This window comes from Juglans microcarpa x Juglans regia, chromosome 2S, assembly GCF_004785595.1.
Source record: "Juglans microcarpa x Juglans regia isolate MS1-56 chromosome 2S, Jm3101_v1.0, whole genome shotgun sequence".
Classification (NCBI taxonomy): Eukaryota; Viridiplantae; Streptophyta; class Magnoliopsida; order Fagales; family Juglandaceae; genus Juglans; species Juglans microcarpa x Juglans regia.
The window spans coordinates 13,027,472-13,043,407 of NC_054597.1; the positions used below are offsets into that span (position 1 = coordinate 13,027,472).

Below are 15,936 nucleotides of genomic sequence, written 5' to 3' on the forward strand. Positions count from 1 at the left end.
ATATAGCTATACTATATTACTAACAGTCTAAACTTTATACTAATACTATTATATAGTTATACTAATCATGATTCATAATAACTAATCACTATAAGTCTATAACTATATATATATTTATTATTTAGTATGAATATATTAATATATTCTTTAATATATTACTAATACTATTAAGTATTAAAAGTTATAGTATAAATTATTATAATATATGTATAATTCATAAATTTATAATAGTATGTATAATTAAATATTTTATGCTTATTTATAATAGTATGTTAAATATGTATTTTTCTCAATTATGGATGTAATATGTATGGATAATTATTTATACTTATTGCTTCATATACAAAATGTTAAAAGTTGTATATGGCTCAAATTCAATGGCTCATTATGCATTAACATACTTTAAGTTAGTAATAAAGTAATAATTAACATCGTCAATATAATTATAACTAAACTAAATCACTATAGTCTATAACCTATAACTATAATTATAAATTATAACTAAATCACTATAAATCTATAAGTCTACTGTCTATATATGGTGTTAAATTATTAATATCACTATGAGTTTATTACTAATAACCATATCACTATGAGTCTATGAGACTATGACCATATATTATTATATAGTATTAATATCACTATTAAATTATTAATATAGTATATAGTAATAATAGTATTAGTAATAATTTATATCAATGTATTATTATATAATATATAGTATTAGTATATATTAATGTATCATAAGAGTTACAGGATTATAGCATAATGTATATATGTATAATAGTATAGTATTAATATCACTATAAGTTATAACTATATATACCTAATAGGCTTATAGGCTAATACAATTATTTATTAATCATATTGCAAATTTATTGTTTTCTTTTATCATTTTATTTTTCAAGATCGAGTTTTTTTTTAGTATTTTTAGCTAAAAAATATACAAAACTTGAAGTGGGCCAAAAATAATTGAAATTAGGCAAAAAAAAAAAAAAAAAAAAAAAAAAACCAGATTTAGATGGGCTGAATAGCCCATTTGGAGCATGTCCAGACCGAATGAACCGACCCAAGACCAGACCAGACCGGTCCTATATATACTTGGTCCAGTCTAAGGTGGAAAATCCCTGGACCGAATAGGTCCAGTGTGGTCCACAAAACTACCTAAGACCGGACCGATATCACCCCTATATAAAACATCTAAAATTGTCAATTTGGAAGAGAAACTGACTGGTTTATGGTTCGAAACGACGCTCAGCATATACATGTTGCAATGACCATGATGCATGTGTGCATGCATGGAGAAAGATTTTCTGAATCGAGGGTTATACGCACAATTCTGATATACATAATCAAAGTTAATTACAACCAAAATACTACCAAATTTGAACCTTCCCCACCCCCCGCCCCCGCCCCCCCCCCCCCCCCAAATCAAAGTATTCCTGCAACATGATCATCATTAACCAGCTTGCATCATCGAATTTTCCTATGTCGAGGAGTAAGGACAAAAAGGAAGAAAGAAGAAAACTTATTTCCTATATATATACATCCGCCAGCTCCCATTATAAAGAATTTAGGAGATTGACTCATGATGAGTGCATGCTTCGTGTTCACGGCAATTTTACCGTCTCACGGAGCAATAGAATCATCTGGACCTGTCATGTAATACTCAGGTTTCAAGAAATATGCAAAACTAGCAGAAAAATAATCATTAATCTGAAGAATCCCATTACTTATATATATTTGCCCAATCAATACATGATAAATACCCAAGAAATTAAACAATAGTTATAAAACTTGATCTTTCTCTGTATCAATCCTTCCATCCAGTACCATACAGACCAATATACAAGTTTTGGATGAAAACAACAAAAACAAAAGAAAGAGCTGCTATCAGCTAGCGAACAGTACTGTAATTGATGGAATTCAAAACATAAATGGAGTTGGTGAGATTGCCAGAAAGATCATCGACATGGAATTGTCCCTGCAGGAAACAAACCAGAACAGAATTAACCAAATAATTAGGCAAGATTATGGAAATAATCCTTGTAAAAGTCAGTTCCATCGTGGAGCAAGGGAGGGAGTGTACTGTAAGAACCCAAAATACTAAAGAATCCAAATCACACGTATGTACGTACCTGGACTCGTCATTGGTGTGAGTGAGGCAGGGAGACTTGGCCGACGATATTGATTTTGATTTACAAGACACGTACGATTGCTTTCCCGAAACCCAACGTCCACGGCCGCTCTCGTCGACGGCTTTGTCCTCGGATATCATGGATAGCGCCGGCCTCCAATTCTTAGCAGATGCAGTCTTGGAACGTCCTGCAGTAGTCAGCCTCTTGCGCCTTGAAGAAGAAGGTGCCGTCCGTGACATAGTTTTAGTGTTGTCTTCCTCCTCCTGCGAAGGCGCAGGGCCGGTTCCACCGGGACGGTAACATGACCTGAAGAACTTCATATATTATTGATTAGAGGTCGAGAAAAAACAGACTGGTGGAAACGTTTTGGGACTTCGGAGACAGCTGTATATATACGTGTGTATATGGATGCATGGATGCATGTATGTATGCAATTGTGCTTGTGTTTTTGTTGCATGTGCGAATCAGTGGCCGTGTGTCTGTCGAAACTGGCATCTTCTACGTGATTTACGTTTGTGGTGTTTCTTGGATGGAAAATGATAGGGATGCTGATGATGGGTCCTAGATGGTTTCGACAGTTTTTTTTTTTTTTTTTTCCTTTTTATTTAGTTATTAAGAAAGTATTTTTTTAATGGTATTGTGATTTTAAAAAAAATAAATAATTAAAAAAATGAAAAAAATACATGTAAAAAAGAAAAAAATAAAGAAAATACACATCAAAAGAATTCTTCGGTAGTAATTCTCGATGGCTGTAGTGCCACCCTTCTTGGATAGTTTATTTTCCATATATTGCTTTCTCAACTACATTAGGGTTTGTTTTTATCCATCTGCGACAAATTATTATACAATAAGAGTACCTAATTAATAACCTTTCTCGTCAATTTATAAATTTATTTTTTATAAAAAAATTTTATAATGCTAGAAATTTTTATAGAAATTAAAACGAGGATTTCTTCTACTTCATTTTAACTTGTAATTAAATCCTAAATAATGTTTTTTTACACTATGGATTTATAAATTTTCATTGGAGTTATTTAATACTTTAAGCCAATAATTAAAAGCATATAATTAATTACCAACTCAATCAATTAGCTTATAAATAGAACTACATATATATATCTTTGATCAACAGTACAACAAGATAGTTTGGTAAAGTACCGATGCATATACATGCATCCTGAAAAAAAGTAGACATGCATATACAGGAGGAGACAGGTTGACATCAGGTTTACCAAAATACCGACCTTCAAATCCCTTTAAAGCAGCAATCAAACGTGATTGTATAGATCATTTACTTTTCCAACATGTTAAGTAGTTGACCAAACTCAATTATCGTGATAACTGCTAGCTAACTTTGAAAACAAATGATGATATAATTAAAGCGAAAGTATTTTATCTCATCTTATTTTATTATTATAGTTTTTTTAAATTTTAATACAAAATATAATAAATAATTTAATTTTTTTAAATTTTAAAATAATAATATTAAAAAATAATATTTTAATAATATTTTATTTAACTTTCATCTAAAACTATCTTATATCTTCTCACTATCCAAACTTCACATTAATCTATTGGGTTTGCTAGAATATTAAAAGCTTTTTACAAACCTCTTATTCAACAAATACATGACTAGCATCAATTTAAGGAGTTCATGACCAACCTGGATTTATCCATTATTTTTCCACTAATTTTTATTGTTTCTCATCCTGCAATAGGAATATTAGCTTAATGCATGAGGTCCATACGATTGACCTCATCATGACCATCAATTCTTACAAAGCTAGTTCTAACTTCCCAATTCTGTTTTCTTGTATATGGATTTGCTAGATCGAATAAATGATTATTAATGTGAAATGTAAGTTTTTGCACACTCAAATTATCATGGATTTTATATTTTTCATTTTTAATTAATAAAATTGACACATTACACCCTTTAAATAATTATAAAAACTAACATTCTACACTGTTTGTTAAATTCTCATTTTCTGTTAAAATGAATGAAAAGCACGATATAATTAATATATATATATATATAGTATGATCTTAATTATTAACACCATAACAAAAGGTGTAAAATGTTAGTTTTTTGGTTGAAGTATGAATTAGTGCATGTGTCACCTTTTATAATTGGGAAATGATATTTCCACCAATAAATCTTACCGATCGAGGATTTCTACCCTTTTTTTTTTTTTTTTTACTTTTTTTATTTATTTATTAACAAGATAGATTCATTCATAAATAAAAATCGTTCTTACAAGATTAAGACAAACTAAATTAAATTGTACATCATCAGCTAGTGTAAAAAAAAAGAGGGTCTTTTCCGCTATGGAAATCCAACATGCAAGGTGAAATAAATGGGTATGCATTCATATAAATTCTTGGAAGCTGCCCACTGCGCAATGGAATGCGTGCATCGATTCTAATCTCGATGTATCTTTCTGGTGTGCCAGCTGTCGAATGAATTCAACAAAGATTAGATGTCATTGACTACAGGCTGAATGATCCAATCTGCTATTTTGTCAGGATCATTTGCCCCTTGCAAAGCCACTAGTGAATCCCCTGCAATGACTAGTTTTTTTATATTGTTGCGTCTAGCCTCCTCTAATCCAATGTTCATCGCAGTGGCTTCACCTAGATTTGGGTTATGGCTATCAATATGCTTTGTAATGACAAAGATTGGGTAGCCCTCTTCTGATCTGCATAGCGTTGCTGCTGTGCTACCTGTTTGTCTAACTGCTACATCAAAGAATAGAGTGTAATGCCAGTTTGGTGTAGCTCTCCAGTCATAGCTGTCATTTACTTTTTTAATGTCTCACGCATTACAGTGTTCCTTATAAGTTCTCAAAGTGCCAGAAATAAAATTATCAAGATTTGGAATTAAAGACTCGTGAACAATTTTATTTCTTAAAAACCAAATACAGTCCATAGCATTGATAGCAAATATTTGAAAGTCTTCCTACTCTCTATCCAAAATGTTCAACTTTTTTGTGGGGGAAATGATGCATTCAATCCAATCACAAATTTCATGATTAACAAAACATGTAATATCCAAGGGCTATGGTGATTGCCTCCAAAGGATTCTGGTGAAAGGACAAGTAACGAACAAATGAGCTTGAGTCTCTTCCTCATTGTTGCATATGGGGGACACTTTGCTTCCTCCTCTGTTAGTGGTGCAAACCTTTTCACCAAGGATTTTGTTGGAATTATGTTATTCAGAATTTTCTAGCAAAACAATTTTAATCTGTCTTGAATTTTAATCTTCCAAAGATTTTTTCAGATATTTGTTTGGACCTGTGGTGGATTGAAATTCATAGTGATGGCATCATAAACAAATTTCACTGAGAATTTTCCAGAAGAATGGTGCAGCCATATGAGTTTATCCTCCTATCTGTGAAAATCTGTTTGAACTAAAGGAATTTTCAGAATTTCAGTCATAGTATCAGGATGGAAAAGGGCTTGTAACAGTAGAATGTTCCATCTTCTAGGTTCTTCCATTGTAAGTTTAGAGACAACTAGGTTCCTATCTAAGGTGATGGAGCTGTTCTTTGGAATTGGCTTGAAATTCAGCTGAGTGGGGTCCATGGATCAGACCACACATTTGTGCTTGTGCCATTATTGATTTGAGAGCACACACTGTGTTTCAAGAAATCTCTTTGCTTTAAAATGCATTTCCAGATCCAAGAATCTGAAGCTTTTGGAAAAGTGTCAAAGAAATTTGAATTTTCTAAGTATTTTCTAGACAAGATAGTTTTCTAAGTGGCATTGCTTTCATTTGAAATGTTCCAACCAATTTTACACAAGAGGGCTTTATTGAAATTTGAGATCAGTCTTAAGCCAAGCCCTCCAATGGATTTAGGTTTGCATATTGACTTCAAAGATTTGGGTGTGAAATTTTTTGATTTTTCAATTGGCAATCCCCACCAAAACTTTGAGAAGGCTTTGTCAATTTTTTTTTGTGACTGATTTTGGGATCAAGATAGTGGACATGGCATAACAAGGGATTGAGCTAGCAACAGATCGAATTAAAGTTGTTCTACTGGCTTGAGAGAGAACTTTTGCCTTCCATCATGCTAGTTTTTCAAAAATTCTTTCTTGTAGATCTTCAAAATGAATTTTTTTTTAAGCTTTAAAAGAGAGAGGAAGTCCTAGGTATTTTAGTTTTGAAGAGTCCTTTGAATAACCAAAGAGATTCTTAACCTCAATTTTCTTTTGAGGACGGGTATTCCAGCTGAATTGAATGGATGATTTGCTAGAATGAATTTTTTGGCCCGACCAAGAATAGTATTTTTCCAAACACTTTTTGAACATTTGAGCATTATGTTGAGTGGCTTTACCAAAAATAATTAGATCATCAACAAAAAGCAAATGAGAAATTGGGGGGCTATTTCTACAAATTTTTACCCCTTTTAGAAGCCCCAAATTTTTTTCCCTAGTAATGAGTCTCGTTAAAACTTCTGTACCTAAGATGAACAGAAAAGGGGAAAAGAGGATCTCTTTGCCTAAGCCCACGGGAAGGATGGAAATATCCACAGGGGTTCCCATTTATAATCACTGAGTAAGAAATAGTGGTAATGCACTCTTTAATACAGTTAATCCAAATCCTGCTGAAACCTAACACAATCATAATGTTCAAAATGAAATTCCACTCCATCATATCAAAGGCCTTTTCCATGTCTATCTTGACTGCCATAATACCCTCCATCTCTCTTTTCTTTTTAAGATGATGAAAGATCTCTTGGGCAAGAATGGTATTTTCTTGGATGACTCTACCTGAGACAAACGCTATTTGATGAGGAGAGATAATTATTGGAAGAATCTTCTTTAGCCTGTTTGCAAGGATTTTGGCTACAATTTTGTAGCAAACATTCGAGAGGTTGATTGGTCTATATTGATGTATAGTATTTGGACAATTTGTTTTTGGGATGAGGGCAATATGGGTGTGATTCAATTCCTTAAGCAGCTTACCATGAATGAAGAAATTTTTTATGGCTGCTATGAAGTCAGTTTTTATGATATCCCAATACTGCTTGTAAAACAAACCAGTGAAACCATCAGGACCAGGAGCTTTCTTTGAAGGTGTTTGTTTAATGGCACTAATGATTTCATCATCAGTAGGAATTTCACAGAGAAAGTTGTTTTCCATGTTTGAGATCTTGTCAGGGAACAAACCTTCTAAGTCAATGTTTGGATTGGGATTGGAAGAAGTGTATATGCATTTGAAATGATCCAGAAATGTGTTTTGAATGACATTTTGACCAGTCGTCCAGTGATTAGGATTCAGCTTTAAACTCTCAATGGAATTTGCTCTTCTCTTGATTGTTGTTGACAAGTGAAAGAATTTTGTGTTGAGATCAGTCATTGTCAACCATTGAACTCTTGACTTTTGTCTCCAAAGGATTTCCTCCCTTTTAAGTTGTTCATCAAGGAGTGCCTTGATCTCAGCTTCAGACTCCATGTCTTGAGAGGTAAGATCATTGCTTTGAATGTTTGAAAGAGTTTGTTTCAAAATTTTTATGGAATTCTGAATGTTTCCAAAGTGATTTTTATTCCAAGTTTTTAAAGCTTTTTTTATCTCTTTCAGTTTTTTGGATAAAATAAAGTTATGGGTTCTAACATGAGAGGTATTCCAAGCTCTTTGTACCATTATCTGGCAGGTTGGTCCCTTATCCAAAATTCTTCAAATTTGAAGGGATATCTATGATGATTGCTTCCTATGGTGTCCAAAATAATTGGAGAATGATCAGAAGAGCTAATGGGGAGGTGTTGAAGGGTAGCATCTGGAAAAAGGTTAAGCCAAGAAGAATTAGCAATCCCTCTAGCAGAACAAAAATAGTCAAATATGTCCCTCCCCCCCCCCCCCCCCCCCCCCCCCCCCCCCCCCCCCCCCCCTCACAAAGGCCAAGAACATCCACTCCATTCATCACAATAACTGCGATCAACGGGTAAGAGATGCGCCAACTTCTTTAATTACAGCCAACAACCATTAATTCCCATCACTTCACCCACTTTCTTTGGCAAGCAAACCAAACAAACAGATCATCCAATGTAAGAACTCAACTTGATTTCAAGAACATCATAGCACAATTTGAACAGCTCAAGAGCCCAATAGAACTCACTCCAAAGGCCCATTCCTTATCACTGCCAGTGAGCCCATTTGGCCGGTCATGCTTTGCAATAAAACCGAACCCATCTCATACAACACAGCTCAACTCAATCCTCAAACAATCTGGTTTTTAACCCCTCACAACCTGACCCAGCCCCTTTGAAATGGCCCATAAACTCAGCTCAGCCCATAAATTCAGCTCAGTCCAAGCAGTCAAACATCTCTGGCCAGCCAAACAGCAACGTCCTGAAAGAAAACACTGCCTGCACACATGAAATATTCTCTACCCAGCCGATATACCCTCTACAATCTTGTCCACCCAGAAGAAAAAAATAAATAAATAAATCCATTCACAATCCTCTCCCTCCTCCGAAACAGAATCACATAAACTGAAAACTTCTAGCCAAATAATCACTGAAAAAATTGAACTTGGTTCAAAGAAAAGGCAGACTCATGAAGGGCAGGGAGAGACGGCCTCATTGGGAGAGGATTCTTGTAGTAAATGAAGCAAGCAAAAGCAAGTACATCAAATACTCTCAGACTCTGAGGAAATGGAGAGGATCCCGATTGCAAATTTTTCCAGTATGCAAAAGGGAAAAAATGCAACATCTCAAAAAAGTAAACAAAAAAACCAAGATTTTCTCCATATCGAAGGGAACCACGGCACTTGGGTAACATGTCTTAGACTCAAATCTTGAATTTATTTTCATTGGATTCTAAAGCCAATGTGGCAAGGCCAATACTGCCACCAGATGAAAAATGAGGATCATGTGTTGGAATTGCAGGAGCCTTACCCGTCCCCGTGCAATTAGAAGCTTGAGGGCAAATATCAGGTCTCTAAAACTTGATATCGTCTTCCTATCGGAGACAATTTTGAATGTTGTGAATACTAGTACTATTGTTAATAGAATAGGTTTCAACTTGTATGTAAATATCCCATCAGACAGTAAATGGGGTGGACTTTTGTGTATGTGGAAAAATGGCATGGATGTAGAACCTGTTTATATGAATAGTAATGTAATGACTATGTTTGTGTACTCGAATCCTGTTCATTCATCGTGGCTTTTAAATCTTGTTTATTGTCTTGCGAATTATAATAAAAAAAAGGGATTTTTTGGAACAATCTTGAGAGAATTACTAATAGTTTTAATGGTCCTATCCTTAGTATTGGTGATTTTAATGATGTCCTCAACCAGTTTGAAAAACGAGGAGGTCGACCATTTGCTTGCTCTTCTAACTTAAATAGACTGAGAGCCTACATGGAAACAAATGGGATGGTTGATATTGGTTTTCATGGACCAAAATTTATTTAATGGTTAAGGAAGTATGTTTTAATAAATTTATGATTTTTTTTTTTAAAAAAAAATGTTCTAGAAGGTTTAAAAAATTATTTTTAAAAAAATTTGCACTGTCGGTAGAAACCCTCAATGGGATTTTTCGATAGACGTAGGCGGATCCTTTTATTTTAGAGAAATGATAGTTGTAGTCATGAGTGAGTAAACATCGTGCAATCACTTTGAAAAAAATGAATAAATACAATATTCACATGAAAAGAAATTAATTTTTTAATTATAAATCTCACTTTTTTTCAAAAAAAATGCAAGTCACTTGTACACTCTACGATGATATATAATATTACTCTTTATTTTAATATATAAAGTGAAAAGTCTTGATAATTTGAGAGTCATGTAGAGTACTATACTAATTAATTATCCGGTAACTTTTTGTATATTAGTACGTACTAATATTAGCTCTCATTTAATATTGCACGTTTGTGTGATTTAAGTAACTAAACTTGACTTTATCGACCTACCAACTGGCAAAGGCAATTATCATGGCCTAAAATAAGTACTTCACACACACACACACACAGGGCATACACTGATACCGGTTCTATATATACATTAAGAATGAGTTCACAAGTTGACTTCCGAGTTCCTAATAAAAGTTTATTTTTCTTTAAATGCACGTTGCAAGTCATGGGATTTCATCTCAAAATACAAGCTGTTTTTGTTCTTCCTTTTCCGACTTTTGAACCTAGGACATCATCATCATCATCATCAATATATCTTACATTAAATTATTAGATACTCCCACTATAGATCATACCTGGTATTTGCATCCTATCACAAGATGCCCTGTCAATCAAAATTGGTATTTATATAAATATTTTTAAATCCGTGCATAGCATATTGTGATAAGATAAGAATACCGCATCATCCATACTCTAGAATTATCTAATAATTTTCCTAAATAAAGAAATATATAAAACAATTGGAATTTAATGTTTAGAGAACTAGCAGTTTGTATTGATTAGATGAAATAAGACGTGATGTGTTGTGAAAACAAACGATGAAACTACCCCCACAAGCCACCTTATTTAGCTAAAGCAAAATCATTAATATGGAAGTTTTGTCCAATTGCCCAAAAGCATAATTTTGGCCGATTTCTAAATTTAATTTCCCAATGAAGAGAAACTAAAGTTGTGTTTAGGTAGTAAGGTGATTTCTAATATTATATGAATAGTAATGATAAAGTAATAATAAAATATTGAATAATAGTAAACAATAGTGAAAAGTAGATGAAAAGTAATAATAAAATAATAAATAGCAGTGAGTTATATTATCCAAACTAGCCCTAAATAAATGTTTTCTCCAAAAATGCATATATAAAACATCTAAAATTGCATGCAATGACCATGATGTGTGCATGGAGAAAAACTTTCTGGATCGGGGGTTATACGCACAATTCTGATATATACTACTCAACGTTAATTACAAACAACAGATCGCCTACAAATTTTGAACCGGTTTTTTGGTTTTTTTCAATCAAAGTATACCTGCATCATCATCACTATGAATTTAACATTAACCAGCTTGCATCATCGAATTTTCCTATGTCGAGGAGAAGGACTGAAAGGAAGAAAGAAGAAAACTTATTTCCTATATATATATATATATATATATATATATACACATCCGCCAGCTTCCATTATAAAGAATTTAGGAGATTGACTCATGATGAATGCATGCTTCGTGTTCACATACGGCAATTTTACCGTCTCAAGGAGCAATATAATCTCCTGGACCTGTCATGTAATACTCAGCGTTCAAGAAATATGCAAAACTAGCAGAAAAATAATCATTAATCCGAAAAATCCCATTACTTATATATATTTGCCCAATCAATACATGATTAATACCCAAGAAATTAAACAATAGTTATAACCTTGATTCTCTCTGTTTCAATCCTTCCATCCAGTACCATACAGACCAATATACAAGTTTTGGATGAAAACAACAAAAGCAAAAGAAAGAGCTGCTATCAGCTAGCGAACAGTACTGTAATTAATGGAATTCAAAACATAAATGGAGTTGGTGAGATTGCCAGAAAGATCATCGACATGGAATTGTCCCTGCAGGAAACAAACCAGAACAGAATTAACCAAATAATTCAGCAAGATTATGAAAGTAATCCAATTGTAAAAGTCAGTTCGATCGTGGAGCAAGGGAGGGAGTGGTACTGTAAGAACCCAAAATACTAAAGAATCCAAATCACACGTATATACGTACCTGGACTCGTCATTGCTGTGAGTGAGGCAGGGAGACTTGGCCGACGATATTGATCTTGATTTACAAGACACGTACGATTGCTTTTCCGAAACCCAACGTCCACGGCCGCTCTCGTCGACGGCTTTGTCCTCGGATATCATGGAAAGCGCCGGCCTCCAATTCTTAGCAGATGCAGTCTTGGAACGTCCTGCGGTAGTCAGCCTCCTGCGCCTTGAAGAAGAAGAAGGCACCGTCCGCGACATAGTTTTGGTGTTGTCTTCCTCCTCCTGCGAAGGCGCAGGGGTTCCACCCGGACGGTAGCATGACCTGAAGAACTTCATATGTTATTGATTAGAGGTCGAGAAAAAACAGACGGGTGGAAACGTTTTGGGACTTCGGAGACAGCTGTATATATAAGTGTGTATATGGATGCATGGATGGATGGATGCGCATGTATGTATGTAATTGTGCTTGTATTTTTGTTGCATGTGTGAATCAGTGGGCCGTATGTCTGTCTAAAGTGGAATCTTCTACGTGATTTACGTTTGTGGTGTTCCTTGGATCGAAAATGATAGGTATCCGACGATGGGTCCGACATGGTTTCGACAGTACTTGTTTTCTTTTTTTATTTAGTGATTAAGAAACTAAATTTTAAAGATGTTGTGATTTTTTTTAAAAAGAAATATTTAAAATAATTAAAAAAATACATATAAAAAATTATAAAAATACACGTATCAAAAGAATTCCTTGATAGTAATTGTCGATGGTTGCCGTGCCACCGTGCGTTCTTGGATAGTTTATTTTCCATATATTGCTTTCTCAACTACACTAGGGTTTGTTTATCCATCGGCGACAAATTAGACTGTATTTGAATGTTGAGTTGAGCTGAGTTGAGCTCTTTATGAATAGTAATGAGTTGAGTAATAGAGTGAGTTATGTGGGATCCATTTAAACTAAGTTTAAAGTGTGTTTAGATGTTAAGATGAGTTCAGTACTTTTTATGAGAAATTAAAAAAAGTTGCGGGTCTCACGTATAAAAATGTTTTAAGTTGAAAAACGTTGTGGGTTCCACGTATAAGAAGGTTTTGAGTTAGGATGAATTTAGTAATTTAAGAGTTGGGTGTTTGGATATTAGACTCAGTTTAAAATTAGACTGAATTCAGCTGAGTTTGAGAACCAAACGCAGCTACCTCACTAGTATTTATTATTTTATTATTATTTTTTATTAGTATATATTATTCACTACTATTCAATATTCTGTCATTATTTTTTCAATACTATTCACATAATACGACCTCAAAATACCTCACTATCCAAATGCAACTTTAATCTATTGACGAATGATATTTGGTTTCATATATAGATCAATTATACACAAGCCTTGTGAGTTCGATTTTTTTTTTTTTTTTTTTTGTGTAATTTATTTATGGTTAGTGTATTTTTCTTTTTTAAAATAGATCATATTCTTTTTAAAATAAAATGCGCTCCATAAGTCATAACTATATATATATAGCATTAATCTGTTCGATTATACTTACCTTTCAAATTTTATTAGCCATTTCATACACTGGGATTAGCTTAACAGGAGTCCGTACCATTGACCTGAACTCTTAAAAGCTTTTATATCCTGCGGATTTGTTTCCTAGCTTGCATGTGGGTTTGCTAGAATATTAAAAGAAATAATTTACAAACCTTTTAATCAATAAATACATGAGCAGCATCAATTTAAGGAGTTCATGGCCAAGCTGGATTTGTCCATTAACTTTCCACTAATTTTCATTGTTTCTCATCCTGCGATAGGAATATTAGCTCAATGCAGGTCCATACGATTGACCTCATCATGACCATCAATTCTTACAAAGCTAGTTTTAGCTTTTCAATTCTGTTTTCTTGTTTATGGATTTGCTAGATCGAATAAATGATTATTAATGTGAAATGTAAGTTTTATAAATGATTATTAGCTTTTCAATTCTGTTTTCTTGGTTGGATTTTATATTTTGCATTTTAAATTAATAAAATTGACACATTACACCCTTTAAATAATTATAAAAACTAACATTTTACACCGTCTGTTAAATTCTAATTTTCTGTTAAAATGAATGAAAAGCACGATATAATATATATATATATATATATATATATATATATATATATATATATAGTACGATCTTAATTATTAACACCATAACAAAAGGTGTAAAATGTTAGTTTTTTGGTTGAAGTATGAATTAGTGAATGTGCCACCTTTTGTAATTGGGAAATGATATTTCCACCGATAAATCCTAGTATGTTGTAATAAATTTATGATTTATTTTTTTTAAAAAATGTTTATGAAGGTTTAAAAAATTATTTTAAAAAAAAAATTGCACTGTCCGTAGAAAGCCTCAATGGGATTTTTCGATAGACGTAGGAGGATCTTTTTATTTTATAGAAATTATATTTACAGTCGTGAGTGTACAAATACCATGCAATCACTTTAAAAAAAATAAATAAATATGAAATTCATATGAAAAAATAAGTACTTCACACAAACAGGGCATACACTAATACCGGTTCTATATATAAATTAAGAATGAGTTCACTAGTTGACTTCCGAGTTCCTAATAAAAGTTTATTTTTATTTAGAGTAATGTTACGTACCGTCTCTATTTTAAAAATTGTAATATAAATTTAAGTAATTTTATTTTTAATAATTTTTTGAAATTAAAAAAATATCTCTCTTAAAATGATTCTTTTTCTCATTTAATAAAGGATCTACACATATAATTTTTAAGAGAAGACTGCAAATAGAATTTTTCATCATAAAATGCCATGTCAATTAAAATTGGTATTTATATAAATATTTTTAATTACATGCATATATAACATGTTGTGATAAGATAAGAATACCGCATCATCCGTATTCCAGAATTATCTAATAATTTTCAGGAAATATCTCATCTCATTTCATCTCATCTCATCATTACAACTTTTTCAAATCTCCATACAAAATAAAATAAGCAATTCAACTTTTTCAAATCTCAAAATAAAAATAATATTAAAAAATATATTTTAAAAATATTTTATTCAATTTTTTAACTTTAATCTCAACTCATTTCATCTCATCTCTGAAAACAATCGAGCCCTGAGATTTAATGTTTAGAGAACTATCTTGTTGTATTGAAAATATTTATTATTGAACTAGAATTACTTTCAAGTGCTTCTTGCTAGTTTTACAAAATAATATAAATATATATATATATATATATATATATATATAATATTACAACAACTATCGAGATCATCGAAATTGTATTAAAAAAAGGTCGACGTTTGCAAACCCAATCAATCAATATCAATTAGTTTATTATATAAATCAATCAGTATCGATTATTATTATTGATTTATTGTATTTATATTCTTTCTCCAACCCCATTCACCTATAAATAAGAATATATATTATGTATTCAAGAAATATTAAGAATAGTAAAGACATATCCCTCAATATATGTAATTTAAGAAATCCCCATATATAGCCACTCATTTTAATAATTTCATACGCCGTATTAACGGTTTTTTGGGTTATTTGTTTATTTAGATCTCGTTTGATTATACAGATGAGATAAGATAAGATGATAAATTTATAAATAGTATATAAATTATTTGAGTTAAGATTTTGATGGGATTTTAAAAAATGAGAGAGAAAATATTAAATAAAAAATTATAAAGTTAAAAAAGAGTTAGAATATAATTTTTTTCATATTATTTTTATTTTGAGATTTGAAAATTTTGAGTTATATTCTATTTTTTGTTTAAAAGTTTAGAAAAGTTATAATGATTAGATGAAAAATCAGAAAATTTAAAATTGGAAAATATTTGAATTTAAATGGTGTGTAGATGTTGAGATGAGATTAGATGAAATAATTTAAAAAATTTGTGAAAGCAAACCATCTAATGCCAATCGATCACATGAATAGAAAAAATCTAGATTAAGGGAACAAAATGACAAAAAGGAGAAGAAAGTCGTTGATGAATTAAATACGACGCACCGCTGAGGGAAGCCAATACATCCATCTCGACCACAAAAGTAGATACGTGCAACAAGAGGGAATTCATGTCTGATCCGTCACAATTTTGCACTCTGGCTTTTTGTCTAATTTCC

The 15,936-nt window shown here is 32.2% G+C and overlaps 2 protein-coding genes across 2 annotated transcripts; both read right to left on the minus strand.

The window, feature by feature from the left end:
* Positions 1-1,711: 1,711 nt before the first annotated feature.
* Positions 1,712-2,523, minus strand: LOC121251409. Its single transcript, XM_041150661.1, has 2 exons — positions 2,139-2,523; positions 1,712-1,984 (listed from the first exon to the last, which is right to left on the minus strand). Exons 1-2 carry the CDS (start codon positions 2,456-2,458, stop codon positions 1,927-1,929), a joined length of 378 nt encoding a protein of 125 aa, XP_041006595.1. The 5' UTR covers positions 2,459-2,523; the 3' UTR covers positions 1,712-1,926.
* Positions 2,524-11,388: 8,865 nt separating this feature from the next.
* Positions 11,389-12,184, minus strand: LOC121251464. The gene is made up of 2 exons (XM_041150724.1): positions 11,817-12,184; positions 11,389-11,659 (listed from the first exon to the last, which is right to left on the minus strand). Exons 1-2 carry the CDS (start codon positions 12,134-12,136, stop codon positions 11,602-11,604), a joined length of 378 nt encoding a protein of 125 aa, XP_041006658.1. The 5' UTR covers positions 12,137-12,184; the 3' UTR covers positions 11,389-11,601.
* Positions 12,185-15,936: the final 3,752 nt, after the last annotated feature.

Excerpts from the sequence above, each read along its gene's own strand:
- LOC121251409 (XM_041150661.1), bottom strand. The coding sequence starts at position 2,458 with ATGAAGTTCTTCAGGTCATGTTACCGTCCCGGTGGAACCGGCCCTGCG. Across the intron at positions 1,985-2,138 it reads CACACCAATGACGAGTCCAG|GGACAATTCCATGTCGATGA; the intron begins GTACGTACATAC and ends TGTTTCCTGCAG.
- LOC121251464 (XM_041150724.1), bottom strand. The coding sequence starts at position 12,136 with ATGAAGTTCTTCAGGTCATGCTACCGTCCGGGTGGAACCCCTGCGCCT. Across the intron at positions 11,660-11,816 it reads CACAGCAATGACGAGTCCAG|GGACAATTCCATGTCGATGA; the intron begins GTACGTATATAC and ends TGTTTCCTGCAG.